Source organism: Microtus oregoni, unplaced genomic scaffold, assembly GCF_018167655.1.
Source record: "Microtus oregoni isolate MIOR12 unplaced genomic scaffold, Mior012 000020F_ref0000438, whole genome shotgun sequence".
Lineage (NCBI taxonomy): Eukaryota > Metazoa > Chordata > Mammalia > Rodentia > Cricetidae > Microtus > Microtus oregoni.
This window is the reverse complement of record NW_024543079.1, coordinates 36,612,958-36,630,627: the sequence shown is the minus strand read 5'-3', so window position 1 is coordinate 36,630,627 and position 17,670 is coordinate 36,612,958. Positions and strand designations below refer to the sequence as shown.

The following is a 17,670-nucleotide window of genomic DNA, read 5'->3' as shown; positions in this document are numbered from 1 at the left end:
AGCCTCTGTTCCTGAGTGCTGAGTTATAGGCATGCACCACAACATCTAAGGCTCTTAAATATCTCCTAAGCTTAGGAAGTCTTTCTGCTCCGAGAGATTAATGAACATTTATTTTTATATCTTTTATACATATGGATTTTTAAATTGTTTTTATTGAGGTCCCTTCTTTTCCTTCCCCTCCCCTTCTACCCTCTCCTGTGAACCCTATACTCCCAATTTACTCAGGAGATCTTGTCTTTTTCTACTTCCTATGTGAATCCATGTTATGTCTTTCTTAGGGTCCTCTTTGTTGTCTAGGTTGGTTTTCTTCTTTGCTTTATGTCTAGAAGCCACTTATGCGTGAGTACACATTATATCTGTCTTTCCAGGGCTGAGTTACCTCAATCAATATGGATTTTTCTAGATCCATCCATTTTCATGCAGATTTCAAGATATCATTATCTTTTACTATTGTGTAGTACTCTGTTGTAAAAATGTACCACATTTTCCATTTTCTTTATTTCTTTTCTTTTTGGTTTGTCAAGACAGTGTTTCTCAGTAGCTATGGAATCAATTCTGGAATTCGCTCTGTAGACCAGGCTGGCCTCAAATTCACAGAGATTCACCTGCCTCTGCCTCCTGAGTGCTGGGATTAAAGGCATGCTCCACCACCTGGCAGTACAACATTTTCTTTATCCATACTTTGTTTGAGGGGCATCTAGGTTGTTTCCAGGTTCTGACTATTACAAATAATGCTGCTATGAACATAACTGAACATATATCCTTGTGGTATGACTGAAAATCCTTTGGGTATATACCCAACAGCGGTATTGCTGGGTCTTCAGGTAGATTGTTTCCTAATTTTGTGAGAAATAGCCACACTGATTTCCAAAGCAGTTATACATATTTGCACTCCCACCAGCAATGAAGGAGCAGTCCCCTTACCCCACATCCTCTCCAGTATAAGCTGGCATCAGTGTTTTTGATCTTGGCCATTAAGACAGGTGTAAGATGCAAATTTTGATTTGCATTTCTCTGATGACTAAGGATGCTGAACATTTCCTTAAGTGTCCTTCAGTCATTTTAGATTCCTCTGTTGAGAGTTCTCTGTTTAGGTCTGTACTCCATTTTTTTTATTGGATTATGTGATCTTCTGATGACCAATTTCTTTCTTTTTTTTTTTTTTAAAGATTTATTTATTTATTAAGTATACAGTGTTCTATCTGTATGCATTCCTGCAGGCCAGAAGAGGGCACCAGATCTCATTACAGATGGCTGTGAGCCACCATGTGGTTGCTGGGAATTGAACTCAGGACCTTTGGAAGAGCAGGCAGTGCTCTTAACCACTGAGCCATCTCTCCAGCCCCTGATGACCAATTTCTTGAGTTCTTTGTATATTTTGGAAGTCAGACCTCTGTCTGATGTGGGGTTAGTGAAGATCTTTTCCCATTCTGTAGGCTGTCATTTTGTCTTGTTGACTGTGTCCTTTGCTTTACAGAAGCTTTTCCGTTTCAGGACGTCCTATTTCTTAATTGTTTCTCTCAGTGTCTGTGCTTCTGGGGTTCTATTTAGGAAGTGGTCTCCTGTGACAATGCATTCAAATGTATTTCCCACTTCCTCTTTTATGAGGTTCAGTGTGGTTGGTTTTATGTTGAGGTCTTTGATCCATCCATTTGGACTTGAGTTTTGTGCATGGTGATAGATATGGATCTATTTTCATTTTTCTACATGTTGATATCCAGTTATGCCAGTAGCATTTGTTGAATATGCTTTCTTTTTTCCATTTGATATTTTTTGCTTCTTTGTCAAAAATAAGGTGTTTGTAGGTGTGTGAATTTAAATCCGGGTCTTCGATTAAATTCCATTGGTTCTCCTCTGTGTTTTTATGCCAATACCAGGCTGTTCTTTTTTAAATATTTATTTATTATGTGTACAATATTCTGTCTGCGTGTATGTCTGCAGGCCAGAAGAGAGCACCAGACTTCATTACAGATGGTTGTAAGCCACCATGTGGTTGCTGGGAATTGAACTCAGGACCTTTGGAAGAGCAGGCAATGCTCTTAACCACTGAGCCATCTCTCCAGCCCCTACCAGGCTGTTTTTTAAAGTAGAGTTCTATAGCTGTGTTCTATAGTAGAGTTTGAAGTCAGGGATTGTGATGCCTCCAGAAATTCCTTTGTTGTACAGGATTGTTTTGGCTATCTTTTTTGTTGTTCCATATGAGTTGAGTATTGTTCTTCTGAGATCTATGAAAATTTTTTTTTGTGATTTTGATGGGCATTGCAATGAATCTGTAGATTGCTTTTGGTAAAATTGCCATTTTTACTATGTTAATTCTACCTATCCAAGAGCTTTCCTTTTTCTGGTGTCTTCTTCAGTTTCTTTCTTCAAAGTTTTAAAGTTCTTGTCATACAGGTCTGCCACTTGTGTGATTAGAGTTACCCCAAGATATTTTATGTTATTTGTGGCTATTGTGAAGGGTAATGTTTTGCTGATTTCTTTCTTAGCCCATTAATCATCTATATAAGAGAGGACTACTGATTTTTTTAAAGTTAATCTTATATCCTGCTACATTATTGAAGGTGTTTATAAGTTGTAGGAGTTCCCTGGCAGAATTTTTGGGGTCACTTATGTATACTATCATATCGACAGCAAATAGTGAGAGTTTGACTTCTTCTTTTCCGATTTGTATGCCCTTGACCTCCTTTTGTTGTCTTAATGCTCTAGCTAGAACTTCAAGTATTATATTGAATAAATATGGAGAGAGTGAACAACCTTGTCTTTTTTGATTTCCAGTGGGATCGCTTTGAATTTCTCTCCATTTAGTTTGATGTTGGATGTTGGTTTGCTGTATACTGCCTTTATTATATTCTTTGTATCCCTGTTCTCTCCAAGACTTTTATCATGAAGAGGTGTTGAATTTTGCCAAAAGCTTTTTCAACATCTAATCGAATGGTCACATAGTTTTTTTCTTTCAGTTTGATTATATGGTGGGATTACATTGATACATTTTCATATGTTGAAACATCTCTGCATCTCTGGGATGAAAGCTACTTAGTCATGGTGGATAATTTTTCTGATGTGTTCTTGGATTCGGTTTGTCAGTATTTTATTGAGTATTTTTGCATCAATATTCATGAGTGAGATTGGCCTATAATTCTCTTAGTAGTGTCTTTGTGTGGTTTGAGTATCAGGGTAACTTTAGCCTCATAAAATAAGTTTGGCAATGTCCCTTCTGCTTCTATTGTGTGGAACAATTTGAAGAACATTGGTTATTAGTTCTTCTTTGAACATCTTGTAGAATTCTGGCTGAAACCATCTGGTCCTGAGCTTCTTTTTTGGTTGGAAGACTTTTGATGATTGTTTCCTTTGTGGTTATATAGGTCGAATTAATTTGCTTATCTGGTTTTAATTTTGGTATATACTTATGAAATTTTAAATATTTAATTTGTGGCTGGAGAGATGGCTCAGGAAGTAAAAGCACTTGCCACATAGCCTGATAATCTTAATTTGATGCCCAGAACTCATGACGGAAGAAAGGACTGACTCCTGAAGACTGCCTCAGACCTTCGTGTGTGCACTGTGGGATGCATGCCTCTTCTCTACCAGTAATAAAGTTAATGTACGTGTGCATGTCTCCATGTGAGTGAAGGTGTCAGGAGAGACCAGAGCAGGAGTTGAACCCTCTTGGAGTCTGAGTTAAAGGTAGTTGTAAATGGCTGACATGGGTACCTGGTTCTATGGAGGAGCAGAGCAAGTGCTTTTAGTCACTGAACCATCTCTTCAGAGCCTACATAAAATTTTTTAATGGGGTAAGAATCTACTCCCACACTCGGGCATGGTAGTGGCACATGCCTTTAATCCCAGCACTTGAGAGGCAGAGGCAGGAGGACTGCCCTGAGTTTGAGGCCAACCTGGTCTATATAATAAGTTCCAGGACAACCAAGGGTAGGTAGAGACACCCTGTCTCAAACAAAATAAAAACAAAACCAACCAAACAAACAGAATTGCTCCCCCCCGCCCAATGAGCTAACCTTGCTATCCCAACACTGCTCTTCATTCTTTTTGTTTCTAAAGATTTATTTTACTTTATGAATGTTTTGCCTGCCTATGTGTATGTGCACTACATGTGTGCCTGGTACTCAAGGGGGTCAGAAGAAGGCATTACATCCCCTGGAACTGGAGTTATGGATGGTTATGAGTTAATATGTGGGTGCTGGAAACTGAACCCAGGTCCTCTACAAGAATAACAAGTGCTCTTAACTGCTGAGCCATCTCTTCAAACCCATTTGTTGTTGTTGTTTTTCTTTTATTTTCTTTCTTTTATTAAAAACAGGATTTCTCTGTGTAGCTTTGGAGCCTGTTCTGTTTGGAGCTCTGTGTTGCTTTGTAGACCAGGCGGGCCTCAAACTCACAGTGATCTTCCTGCCTCTGCCTCTAAGTGCTGGGATTAAAGGCGTGCTACTACTCAGTTTTGACACCACTGCGTGGCCCATTTCTTTATTCTTAAAGCAAAATTTTAAAATTGTATTCATGTACATGCTGGAGTATCTGTCATGTATTGCTGGTGTCGGGATCCCTAGAGGTGGAGTTACAAGTGGTCATGAGCTGTCTGACATGGTTGTGAGCTGACATGGGTACTGGGAAATAAACCTGGGTCCTCTAGAAGGGCTGTAAATGCTCTTAACTGCTGAGCCACCTCACTAGCCTCTTGATCACTGTTTCTTTCTTTCTTTTTTATTTATTCTTTGTCTTTCACATCATGCATCTCTATCCTATCCATTTCCCCATCCCTTTGTATCCGCCCTCTACCCTTGCAACCTCCCCCCCAATAAAATAAAATTTAAGAGAAAAATAAAAAAAAAAAGAAAAATCAATCTTGTTACGGAAGCTATAGTGTGACACTGTGAGTTATGCAGTAGACCCTCTTGTCCATAAATCTTTACTTGCAAGTTTTCAGTGCAGAGTCATTGGTCTGGTTCAAGCTCTCTGGTTTCTGCTATACTATTGATTCTGGGCCCTCACTGGGATTTTTCTTGGATATCCTGTTGTTGCCCTGTGTCATGGGGACTGCAGTTTTGGGTCTGCAAGACTGGTCTATTCACATGCTCCAGGAGAACCATGGGTAGCTTGCAGGTTTGTCAGCCCACCAGCTCTCACTTGTCCTCTCCACAAAGGTGAGCTTTCCTGCATTGCCCTGGCTAGTTCACTCCTTGCATCGATGAGCAAGGGGCGGGGACCAGTTCTGCTTTCAAGTCTCATGGAGAAAGTGAGCAATTTTTACCTCCTTGAACACATACAATTCTTTCCTGTGGTTAGAAACCCACCAACGTCATAGATGAACCTTCCAGTTCAGAAGTGTGAGCCTTGGGCTTGTGTGATGGCCATTGGATGAGCCATTGGAGGTCTTTTTCAGCTACTTTCTACTATCTTTAGGATGACCAACTTGGGCATGTGGTTGGTTCTTCTGACCCAGGCCTTATTAGCAAAGCACTGAACTGTTCTGAAAATATACAAGCCTCTCTTCATCCCCCTGCTGGCCTGCTTCAATGGGGGTTCCTGATATCCTGCCACATGGTAATGGAGAAGGGAAAATGGTCTATATGTAAAATATATTTTAGAGCACCAAAGCCAGGATTGAAAAACCACATACCCCATCATAGAAGGAAACAGAATTCATGTGATCCTTGGAAATGATGATACTTCCATGGTGACGGTGAGAAAACAGGAGGCCACCAGAGAAGAAATGCACAGTCCCTAGAAGAAAAAGAACACTGGTCAGAGCTGGAGTACTAGACTCTTGGGCAAGAGTCCAGTGTCCTTCTTGAAGGTACTAGAGCAATAATGTAACCTTCCTGAAAAAAGAGATATCCTAAAGAGAGACACTTATGCTCCAACAATTAAAACAATGAATCCCAAAGAATTATAATCTCCCAAGGAATCTCATGCTGGGAAAAGAGAAAAGTCTGTAGTCTTGACACCAGTCAGAGAATGATGTGGGATGTCCTTCTGTTTATGTGTTGCTTTTATTGGTTGATGAATAAAGCTATTTTGGCCAATGGCTTAGCAGAGCAAAGCCAGGCTTGAAATCTGAACAGAGATATATATAGAGAAAGTAGACGGAGCCAGAGAGACACCATGTAGCTGCCAAAAGAGGCAGATGCTATGCTATGTTGCTGCCCAAGAAGCAAGAGGTATAAACCATAAGCCTCATGGTAAATATAAAATAACAGAAATGGGTTAATTTAAGATATGTAAGAGCTAGCCAATAAGAAGCCTGAGCTAATAGGCCAAAGCAGCTTTATTCATTAACCAATGGTAATAAAACAGATTCACAGCATATAAAGGAAAATCCCACATCATCAGAAGGAACCTGCTTCCGAGGAAGAAATTTTAACACTTCTGAGAATTTATCCAGCAGGCAGGCTAGAACAGAGCTGAGATAATGGTAAACCTACAATGAGTGAGATAGCACTGTGTTCAGGACTGTTCAACTGAACATTCTTTTGCCTTCTATATATCTTCTCTTTTTGTTTTTTGAGACAGGGTTTCTCTATGTAAACCATGGTTGTCCTGGAATTCTATGTAGATCAGGTTGGCTTTGAACTCAGAGATCCAACCTGCCTCTGTCTCCCAAGTGCTATGACTAAAGGCATGTGGCACCATGCTTGGCTTCTTGCTCACTATTTCAAAGTAAACCTTGGGAATGAAATGTAGCGCAATCTTCAGAACCTCATAAAACTGGGTGTGGTGGTTGAGTATGCTATAATCCCAGGACTCAGAAAGCAAAAGCAGGATGATTAGGGAGCTCGACATCATCTTTGGTTATACAGTAAATCAAGGCCAGCTTGAAGCACGTAATAAATGAAAAGACAACTAAATAATAAGTCTTAAAAAAAGCTCTCTTGGGGATGGAGAGATGGCTCAGTGGTTAATAGTACTACCTATACTTTCAGAGGAACCAGGTTCAATTTCCAGCACCCACATGGTAGCTCACACATGTCTGTTACTCAAGTTCCAGGGCTTCTGACTCCCTCACACAGACAAACATGTACCAGTGAGCATAAAATAAAAATAAATTTAAAAAGCCTCCCCCTCCCCCAAACAAAACTAGTGAAACAGAAAACCAAACCACCACCTCGAATAGAACCAAGAAGACAGACTTAAGCATCACTGGACTCCATGATTGGACTCTTTTTTCTAACAAGACTATATGGGATCCATTTCTATTCTCTACTTTTCGCTACTGCCTGTCTCTTTAATTAGTGTGTTGGCATAGGTGGCCTAGCCTAGCTTGTGTGGTAGTTTGCTGTGTTCTTGAGAGCCACGGAAAATAAAATAAAAAAAAAAAAAGCCATGTAGGCTAAGCAAGGACCTTGAACATGCATGACCCTGACCACATCTCTCCTGCAGTCCACCCCTGTTTGGCGAGGGACCTTGCATAAAGGACAGAGAGGTTGCTATAGAATTTATTCTCTGCCAAAATACTTATGGGAGACCTTGCTACATCCCCAAGTGGCTGTCCCTTGGTTCACATCTGACTCATCTTTAGAATATCACCTTTATTGGTTATTTAAACAACCAATAAAATCATAAGTTTAATTACATAGGCAACTGTAAGAAATATTTTTAAAAATAGGTTTTCTATTAAACACTGTAAAGCCTTTGCTTATGGAAAGGTATTCAAATCCTTTTATCTTTCCCTGGTAAAGCCTTTATGCCAAATGTTTACTCCTCCAACCTAGTAAAATCTTTGTTTAGGGTTAGACAAAGGCCCTACTATATACTTAGAACTTAAGTCACCTAAGTGTCAGACTCCGTCCCTCCTTTCTTCATTTCCTTTCCGATGACTCTTCAAAAATTAGCTAATCTCAAAAGGCTGTGAGGTCAGACGCCAGGAAAAAGACATAGTCATTACCTGTTAGAAAAAAAATCAAGCGACGTCCTGGCCCAGTGTGTGACTAGTTGGTTTGGGTCTTGGCACACCTTTCTCTTTTCTTTCTTTCCCTCCCTCCCTCCCTTCCTTCCTTCAACAAAAGAACTGGCTAGTTGGGCTACATAGTTTGTGTGACACCCAGAATATTCTTTATTTCTTCTGACAGAAACAAAGAAGCAAATCATAGAAAAGCCTTGTTTCGCTGTATTTGTTGCTTGATTCCCCCCCACCCCCCCCATAAGACTCTAATGAGATGGTCAGCAAAGCCAGGAGCTGTTTATCTGAGGATGTTTTGACTCCTCACTGGGGCTGCAAAGACCAGGCTTTTCCCCAACAACCCCAGCAGAGTAACTAGACACCGCTATCAGGTGCACTTATATAACCTGTGCGCTGACGCTGATCCTCTGCTCTGGGGAAGCTCAAATGACCTCCAGGGCCTCCAACAGAGAAAGGAAGCACATACGGTTTTTGCATAAAAATGAGAAAAAAAAATAAGAGTAGGTGTCCAGCTCAGTAAGTGCCTATAATTCCTGCATTCTGGAAGCTGAGTAGGAGGACCGCCAGGAGTTTAAGGCTAGCCTTGGCAACATAGTGAGTACAAGACTAGCCAGGGCTACATAAAAAACCTCTCTTTAAAAAATCCATAAGGAAAAACATCCAAAACCAGTAAGCATACATACTGTCAGCAGATGTCAAGAAGCAAAATTCACATGCCCTTATTGGGCATCTTCAGAGGATATGCTTAAAATAATTTGGAGATATCTGCTCCATTTGTGAGAATTCTTTTAAAAAAATCTCCCTTACCTTGCAAAACCTGCATGCAAATCTTTTAATCTCCACCACCCGGTAATTTTTTTTTTTTTTTTTTTTTACACAAGCGCCCTCTGCATTCCCAGAACTGGAGAGAACTTGTCCCCTTCCCCTTTTCCATCATTTCCTTTGTGCTGATTTTGTTTTTTTTAAATTAGCCAATCTTGAAAGACTGAGGCTTGACCTCAGCCAATCAGAAAAGACAAACTGATCACCTGTGTTAGAATAACAACCAAGTGTGCTTCCTGTTAGGTCTCAAACCCAGGCCAAACCTCATTCAGTACCTGTGGTTCCTCCCAATGCTCCTCACCCTGTTTTCCTAACCTTTCCCGCCCCCCAGTCTGATCCCTATATAACTCAGCCATTCTGGCTAGCCTGGGCTGCCTCTCTTGGTTGGGGGCTCCTCTCATTGTCAGATTTAGCTGCGGGCCATGCTCAGCCTGGACTCTTCCTCAATCTCCATGCTCTAAGAGTAGTCATGTCTTCCTTTTAGTTCATTCTTCATTCTCTTCCTAGAACACTTTGGGCTCTGGTACATCCTTTTTACAAAAAGAAATTGCTTTGCCAGGTTACTTTTGCTTTGTTTGCGTGGTCCTTTGTGCTACCCTCAGATTATTCTTTGTTTCTAAGACATTGGTGAGTTCATAATTCTCTGTCTCTAAGCTAGCTCAACACTAAAGAGAGCCCAGAAGTAATGGGTACAGTTATTTTGAAAGACCTAATAGAGCCTTTTTTCCTTTTTATCATTTTTAGATTTATTTTATTTGATATGTATGAGTGTTTTGCCTGCGTATCTGTATGTATACCACAAGCATGCTGGTGCCCATAGAGGTCAGAAGAGAGGGACAAATCCTGGACCTGAAGTTACAGCTGTTGTAAGCTATCATGTGAGTGGTTGTTGCTCTAGTCGCTGGAATCTTCCTTCTTTCTTTCTTTCTTTCTTTCTATTTTTTGAAACAGAGTTTCTTTTTAAAATTTTTATTTAATGTGTACGAGTGTTTGTTAGCATCCAGGCAAACCTGCCCCTGCCCCTCTAAGACCAGTCAGAATGTGTCACCCCATGTCATATCTGCATGCATGGCAAACAGTACCCTGTCCTTTTAAAAGGCAAAACTCTGCCTACCTCTCCCCTTCTTCCTCTTCCCCTTTCTTTCTATGAATTTCTCCATCTCTTTCTCTCTCTCCCTTAAAAAAAAAATTGGTTTCTCCATACAACAACATGTGACCACCGCCATTTTGACTAAGGTCAGGCGACCTAACCGCCATCATAACTAAGGGCAGGTCAGGTGACCAAGTCCCACCATCTTTACTGAGGTATTCCTTGCCTAGTCTCATGGTTTACTTACGTTTTTTTGTTTGTAAATTCCTTTTACTCTTTCCCCCTCCTCTCTCTCTGCCCTTCTTCTGGAGAGGCAACTTCTGCCTCTTTCCCTTCTCCCCTCACTTTTTTTTCCCTTCCCCACTTCTCCCGTGGTTGCTGGGCCCTGCTTCATCTTGTGGGCTCGGCTCTGGTTCCCAGCTTGGTGGTATAATGGGCATTCTGTCCTGCAACACTCCTCCCACTCCCTTACCCCACTACCCCCCACCATTCTACCACTGCTGCGCTGCGGGCGAAAATCCTAAGCCTGGACCTTCTACCAGCCCACTTCCCAACTTTCCGTCAGTCCACTGGGACAGCTGGTAAGACTGGTCCCTTTCTGGCCTAGAGCCTCTCATGTGATTTCCCTTTCTCTAGTTCTCCCTTAGCACTGCACTCACTGAGTGGTGCATTCATTTTTCTGCCTCATTGTTCCCCACAGCTGAAAATGTGAGCAGACCATTCGGTGGTCCTCACACTGCTCAGATTTTTTTTTTGTGTGTGTGTGTGTGTGTGTGTGTGTGTGTGTGAGTGTGTGTGTGTGTTTTGTCTTTGGACCTCTCGTAAGTGATCCTCTCCACTGTAAGGACTGCTTGGACCAGTCTTAGTCCCTGGTTTCTGAGCCGATGGGCCGGGAATCAGCTTGGCTTTATTGTCAAACCCCACACTAGCCTGGAGATGTCCGGCTAGTTGCCCCGGGGTTTGCATCATTTTCGCTGTTGTCACGTTTTTTACCTATTAAAATAAACCACTTTTCTAATTTCTACCAGTGATGGCTAAATTTAAGTAGTCACACTACATGGACAACCATGGCTAATGCCATTTTCTTTGAGCTTAACAAAGGGAGGAGCCAGAGGTTCCACCCCTAGCCAAAGAGCTCTGGCAACAGGCTCTCCACATGAGGTCCCACCCCAGCCAGCTTCTTCTCACTCACCTTTCATCTAACTTTATGTATATAAAACAAAAATTCAACTGTGTGTATATGTACGTATATTTACTGTTAAATGTTAAATAATTATCTGTTCAGTATATCTCATTCCAGACTATAAAAATAAGTTTCATGTTTTAAATTGATATGTACTTTTAAGTCTCTTACAAAAATACTGTATATGTAATCCAACCTGCTTTAAAATATATTAAGCTGTTCTCGACTATTGTAAGCTTCTATTGCAAACAGGTTTTCCTTCTTTGTCTTTCACAAGTATAAATCTCACCTGTTCAGTGAGAGCCATTACAGCCAAGCTTGGATGGACTCAGCTCTCTAGGCAGATTCTACACTGTAGTCATAACCAATAAATATCCCTCAACTGCTCAGAGATCTGGGGAATTTGGCATTTAAATGTTTAATTATTAAAAGACTTTTCATAACAGACAGGTTGGCTCCTAGCAGCAGCACTCTACTTCCTCCAAAGAAGACAGAAGACAAATGGGCACAGAATAACGTCCATCCACAATTTGCTTGATCAACTGCCAAGTGCTGACCACTGGGAAAAACTGCCTTTCATCTAAACTGAATATCTCCAGACAGTGGACAGAATCACTGGAATCGACAGCCTAGCTGCTCAGGTAAGGGTAGGCTTGTCTTCCTACAGATTTCTAACCCATCTAACCCATCTTCTAAAACCTGGCCGGCCCTGCACTAAACAGCAAAAGGCAAATACGACTGTCAACAACCATGGAGGACCCTGAGGTGCCAACCGACTATGTTCTCTGTCGTTTTTTACTTTTATCCCTCTCAAAGATCTCTGATGCAGTTTGACAGCTGAGGGGTTCTGTAGGTTTAAAAGGACAACCTCATCAAACAAATTTCAGTAAAATACAAATACAAGTTATTAAACTGTATACTGTATATAAAGGTATGAGGACAGATACAAGTTACTAAATTTCTCTCTCATGCTGCCTTCCATAGTCTTAAAAATATTTTTTTTAAATACTTATTTATTTATTATGTATACAATATTCTGTGTGTGTGTGTCCGCAGGCCAGAAGAGGGCACTAAATCTCATTACAGATGGTTGTGAGCCACCATGTGGTTGCTGGGAATTGAACTCATGACCTTTGGAAGAGCAGGCAATGCTCTTAACCAGTGAGCCATCTCTCCAGCCCCTTAAAAATACTTTTCATTGTGCAAAAACATGTCACAGTCATTCTGACATAAATATGCTACTATTTATACAATGTATATGTCTAAAACTTAGGTTTTCACAAAACCAAAGAATTCTTGTGAGTTCCAGGGAGCCGAATTGAAGGATCCACCTTAAACAGGTCAGATACACCCCTCTCAATTCCCTGGTCCTGAAAATTTTTTTCTCTTCCTAAACTTAACACTGTCCTCTGTTCTGTCAACACCTTGCCAGGTCCAAGAGACACCAGACAGTTCCACACCACAAGGAGTAAAGCGACCAGCTACCCCAGGATGTGACCAGCACCCAGAGTTCTCAGGTCCCCCCAAGACAGCGCCCACAAATATACAGGAAGTAGTCTTGAGAACCTGCCATCCCAAATCTTTTAACCTGTTGTGCTTAACTTCGCGCCTTTTTATTATAAGAAAGAGATGGGTTCTTTGGTTTTTCAGTGTATTTTTAAAAATACACTGGGGGGCTGGAGAGATGGCTCAGAGGTTAAAAGCATTGACTGCTCTTCCAGAGGTCATGAGTTCAACTCCCAGCAACCACATGGTGCCTTACAACCATCTGTAATGAGGTCTGGTGCCCGCTTCTGGCGTTCAGGCAAACATGTAGACAGAACACTATATATAATAAATAAAATAAATTAAAAAAAAAAGAGAGATGGAAATGTTATGATCTGCTGGCCTAGTCTGTCACCTGGATACTTGTCCCTTTAAGAGACAAGTCCTAGCCTCTCCCAACCCCTCCCCTTCTACCCATGGATATTCCACCTCCTCCAGCCTGCACTCTCTTTTTCCATCTCTCTCCCAAAGAGGTAACTTCTGCTCTCTCTCTCCCCCTTCTCCCTTTCCCTCTCTTCCTTCCCCTTCCCTTCCATAACCCACTGAATAAACTCTATACTCAAACTCTCTCTGCATGATGTATCTGTCTGTTTCTCACCTGCTTTGGTCTCCCACCTGCCAGGGTCACCCGCCAAGGCCTCAGGGAATTACCCAGGCCTGGGGGACCCACCAAGGCGCGGGTTGCCTGCTGTTATCCCTCGTGGGACTGGCTGCCCCTTGTGGGTCTGGCCTTCCCCTTCCCCTTTTATATCTTTAAAAAGGAATAGCCGGGTGGTGGTGGCGCACGCCTTTAATCCCAGCACTAGGGAGGCAGAGGCAGGCGGATCTCTGGGAGTTCGAGGCCAGCCTGGTCTACAAGAGCTAGTTCCGGGACAGGCACCAAAGCTACAGAGAAACCCTGTCTCGAAAAACCAAATAAATAAATAAATAAAAAATAAAAAGGGATAACACCTTCCCCCTTCTCCTGTTCCCTTTATCTCAATAATACCCCTACATAAGCTCTGTCTGCATGGTGTATTTGTCTCCTGCCCACCATGGGGATGCTTGGCTCCTTCCAGCCAAGGTTCCTCTCATGTAGAATCATTATATTGGTGCCGTAAGACTGAGCTCTCCTGGAAGTTCCTCCTGCCTGCTGGCAGTTTGAGGACCACTGTAACCTTCAATCTTGTCTCTCTTCCAACTAAAGGATTGCCGGACCCCTTCATCCAACATGTCAGCTAAAATTGGTAAGCCTCCCCCTGCCCATAAGTGAGGGTTTGTCTCTCGACGGTAGTTTCTCATTTTAAGACCCAGTACTGGGCAACCAGTGTCTCTTAGGCTTGGAGTCCCGGCCCCTGCTTCTGTGCTTGATGCCCTTTATTCAGTCCTCCCTTAATCTCTGGGACTCCGGAGATTACAGGCTTTGGATCTTTCCTACCTCACTCATGGAAACTGTACCTCCTCCCCAGGGACATGGCCACTTATTGGCAGTTGCTCCTGGCATGTGATCCAGCCATACTGAGATTCTCTGACCTTCCTGCTGAAGCCCAGGGTGGTGGGTCACTTTCCAGCCTGGTTTCATTTCTACTTCTCTGTTTCCACCCTTCCTGCTGTAGCCCAGGGTGGCTGGTCCCTCTTTCCTGCCTGGCTGTGGGCTGACCTAAGAAAGCAGCGTATGCCTGGGATGTTTCTTGTTTGATTCATATGTATGAAAGATGTATGTGAACGATGTGACCACATGTGTGTGATTCTGACTGTTTTAAATGTTTTTTTAAAATATTTATTTATTTATTATATGTACAGCATTCCTTCCATGTGTGCCCGCAAGCCAGAAGGGGGCGCTAGGTCTCATTATAGATGGCTGTAGGCCACCATGTGGTTGCTGGGAATTGAACTCAGGACCTCTGGAAGAGCAGTCAGTGCTCTTAACTACTGAGCCATCTTTCCAGTCCCTGTTTTAAATGTTTTAAATGCATGTTTTGAATGTATGAATTTTATGTGTTCTGTATGTGTGTCTTGCTAATTGGGTATGTTTAAAACTTATACAACTGCTCTAAAAAAACCATGTGGTTTGTCAGTACCTTACAACATGTGGGTAGGTGCCATCTTGGCTAAGGGCAGGTCAGATAACCTAACCACCATCTGATGGGAAATCTTTGTCAACCAATTATCTTTAAGAGGTGGGATCAAGTTAGGGTGTGGCTTTCTGGGGCCTGGAGAAAAAGGGTGCATGACCCAGGTGCACTCTATCTGATTCCCTCGCAGCACAGCTGAGCTTGGACTTCTTGTTCCTGTTTTGTGAGTTTTCCCTTCGTAATAAATAAATAAAAATTAATTGTTTTATCTTTTAACCAGCCTGGTTATTTCCCGAATTGAACTAACTTCAACAACCATCCTCAGTAAGGGAGATCATGTATCTGCCATTTTGTTTGAGGTTAAGAGAGACATTTCACGGCCATCTTGGCTAAGGACAAGACAGGTCGAATGACCTAGTCACCACCTTTACTAAAGGTGCTCTTTGACTCATCTCTCGCCTCTTACTTACTTTGTCTCTAATTCCTCTTACTCTGACTGCATTATGTGGCGTCCTCCACCGCCTGCTCCGCTTGCAGCAGATCTGCCTGCTCTCTTCCACCATCAATGAATCTGCTCTCTCGTTCACTGGTGAATTTGATTCTCCACTTTTTTTTTTTGCTTCAAAGACCTGCTTATGTCTGTCTACTCTCTCCCTCTTTAAATGAACTCTGTTTGCTACAACATGCGAGTCAGAGATGGAGAAGCCAGTTTCCTCTCACTCAACACACACTGGTTCTCCCTTCTTATTTACTGTTTATGTATGTGAGTATATGCATGCTATTTAGATTTAACCCTGTATGTGTGAGTGTACGCTAGCTTTAACTCTGTATGTGTATATGTAACTCAAACTCAACTGCATGTATGTGCACATTTAAGTATTGTTTAACGTTTTAAAGAACCACAGTGAACTCTTTTAAACAGTCGTAGTGAGCTCTGTTCATTGTATCTCCTTAAATCATTCCTCCACAACCTCTCAGCTTGAGCCAGCTCTCCAGGCAGATCCTGTGCTAGTGTGATTGTTGTCATAACTCAGACATACCCAGTCCATAATAGACATTCCTCAGAGGCTCAGAGATCTAGAGACTATGCCATTTAAAATGTTTAACTAAAAAGACTTTCATAATAGAGATACAGGTCAGCTCCTGGGAGCACCCCTATTTCCTCATAAGAAGATGGATGGGAACAGAAATCAAAGCTTGCGGTACAAGTGGCAGCACTAGCCACTAAGCAAACCAGCCTTTCACCTCGACTGCTGCTAAGGCTCTCTTCAGATCATGGACAACAGGACACTGGGGAACCAACTGCCTCAAGTTGCCTAAGACAAAGGTAAAGTCCTCCCATGAGTCCTTACTTCACAGAAGCCTGTAGGATCTTCTGGGGCCTGGCAGGCCTACTTCTGCCAGCCAGAAGATTGATGTTGCCCTAATACCTGCCCTCAACAACCATGGAGGACCCTGGGGTGACTGTCTAGGTAACCATCAAGTAAATCTCTGCCATTTTTAATCATGAACTCAGGTAAAATTTATCCTTCTCAAGAACTCTGATGCAGCTTATTGACCCCAGATTATCAGGAAGTAGTCCTGAGAGCTCAATGCCCTCATTTCTAACCTGCCATGCCTAATTCCTCATCTTCTTATTTAAATAAATAAATAAGGGAAGAATGCTATCATCCAGGAGAGCCTGGACCTGCCCCCTGAGGACCTGACAGAGTGTGTCACTCTGCGTCACACCTGAGTGCGTGGCAGTCAGTTCCCTGTCCCTTTAAAAGGCAAAATTCCACCTACCTCTCCCCCATCTTCCTCTTCTCCTTCTTCTGCATCTTTCTCTCTCCCTTTCCTTACCCCATTCCCTTTATCTCAAAAACATACCCCACGTAAATTCTGTCTGCATGGCGGCGTGTTTGTCTCTCACCCATCGTTGGGGCTCTTGATTCCTTCCCTCCAAATTCCCTCTCACTAGGACTCATTACAGTGTTTGCCTGTATGTATGTGTGTGTAACACATGTGTGCAGTGGCTGTGGAAACCAGAAGAGGGTGTTGGATATCCTGGGACTGGAGTTACAGATGACTGTGAGTCATTATGTGGGTAGTGGGAACTGAACCCAAGTCCTTTTCAAGACTTAAATAGACTTTAAAGTAGAAAAGACCAATGATCAGATACTGATTCATGGACTTATTTAGAGATTTACTTAGAGCATTACTGTACCACTTATTTCCAAGCATGACTTCATTTGTTACCTAGAACAGTGACCTGGTGAAATACCTGAAACAATGGATCACTGTCCTTAACAACTTGACCACAAAAGCTTAAAGCTTACACCAGTCAACTAATATATACATCTTGTTAAAAAACAAAAACAAAAAAAAGCTGACTACCACGTACACATCTGTAAAATGTCTCTTGCTTGCTCACCCCATCTTGTGGTTTTAGAGTACAAAATGAGAATGCAAACTGGACACAGAACTGAGGCCTTTCAGGAGCTGTCCGGGCTTCATTCTACCTGTGAATACACATCCTCTTCTCCCATAAGATCAGCCAGTGCTCTTAACTGCTGGGCCATCTCTGCAGCCCCCTTTCTTTTTTTAAAGTGTCTGTCAGCAGCTTCATGTGAACATAAGAGAAAGGAACAGGGTTCAGAATAAGGCAGATTTTCACTTCCTAGACTGTCTCATCACTTTCGCTGTCCCAGGTGTGTGACCTGTGCCTCTGCTCCTCACTGCTGAACAATTAGTTCTCCTGAAGGAAACTGATGTGGGAGTCTCATATATCAATCTGTTGATTTCATTGGTTAAGCAATAAAGAAACTGCTTGGCCCTCATAGGTTAAAACATAGGTGGGAGGAGTAAATAGAACAGAATGCTGGGAGGAAGAGGAAGTAAGGTAAGACGCCTCAGAGAGACTCGACAGCTCTGCTCTCTGGAGCAGAGACGCCATGCTCCCCTCACCCGGCACAGGCGATGAAGCTCTGACCCAGGATGGACGTAGGCTAGAATCTCCCTGGTAAGCCACCTCGTGGGCTACACAGATTATTAGAAATGGGCTAGTCCAGGTGCGAGAGTTAGC

At 42.4% G+C, this 17,670-nt stretch overlaps 1 protein-coding gene across 5 annotated transcripts in view; it reads right to left on the bottom strand.

The window, feature by feature from the left end:
* Dnaaf9 (dynein axonemal assembly factor 9) overlaps positions 1–17,670 on the bottom strand; it is a 135,781-nt gene that overhangs the window by 39,600 nt on the left and 78,511 nt on the right. For all 5 annotated transcript variants that reach the window (XM_041670189.1, XM_041670192.1, XM_041670190.1 and 2 more), the window contains one exon: positions 5,633–5,736. In XM_041670189.1, the coding sequence (XP_041526123.1) occupies positions 5,633–5,736 (104 nt within the window). The remainder of the gene's footprint in view (positions 1–5,632; positions 5,737–17,670) is intronic.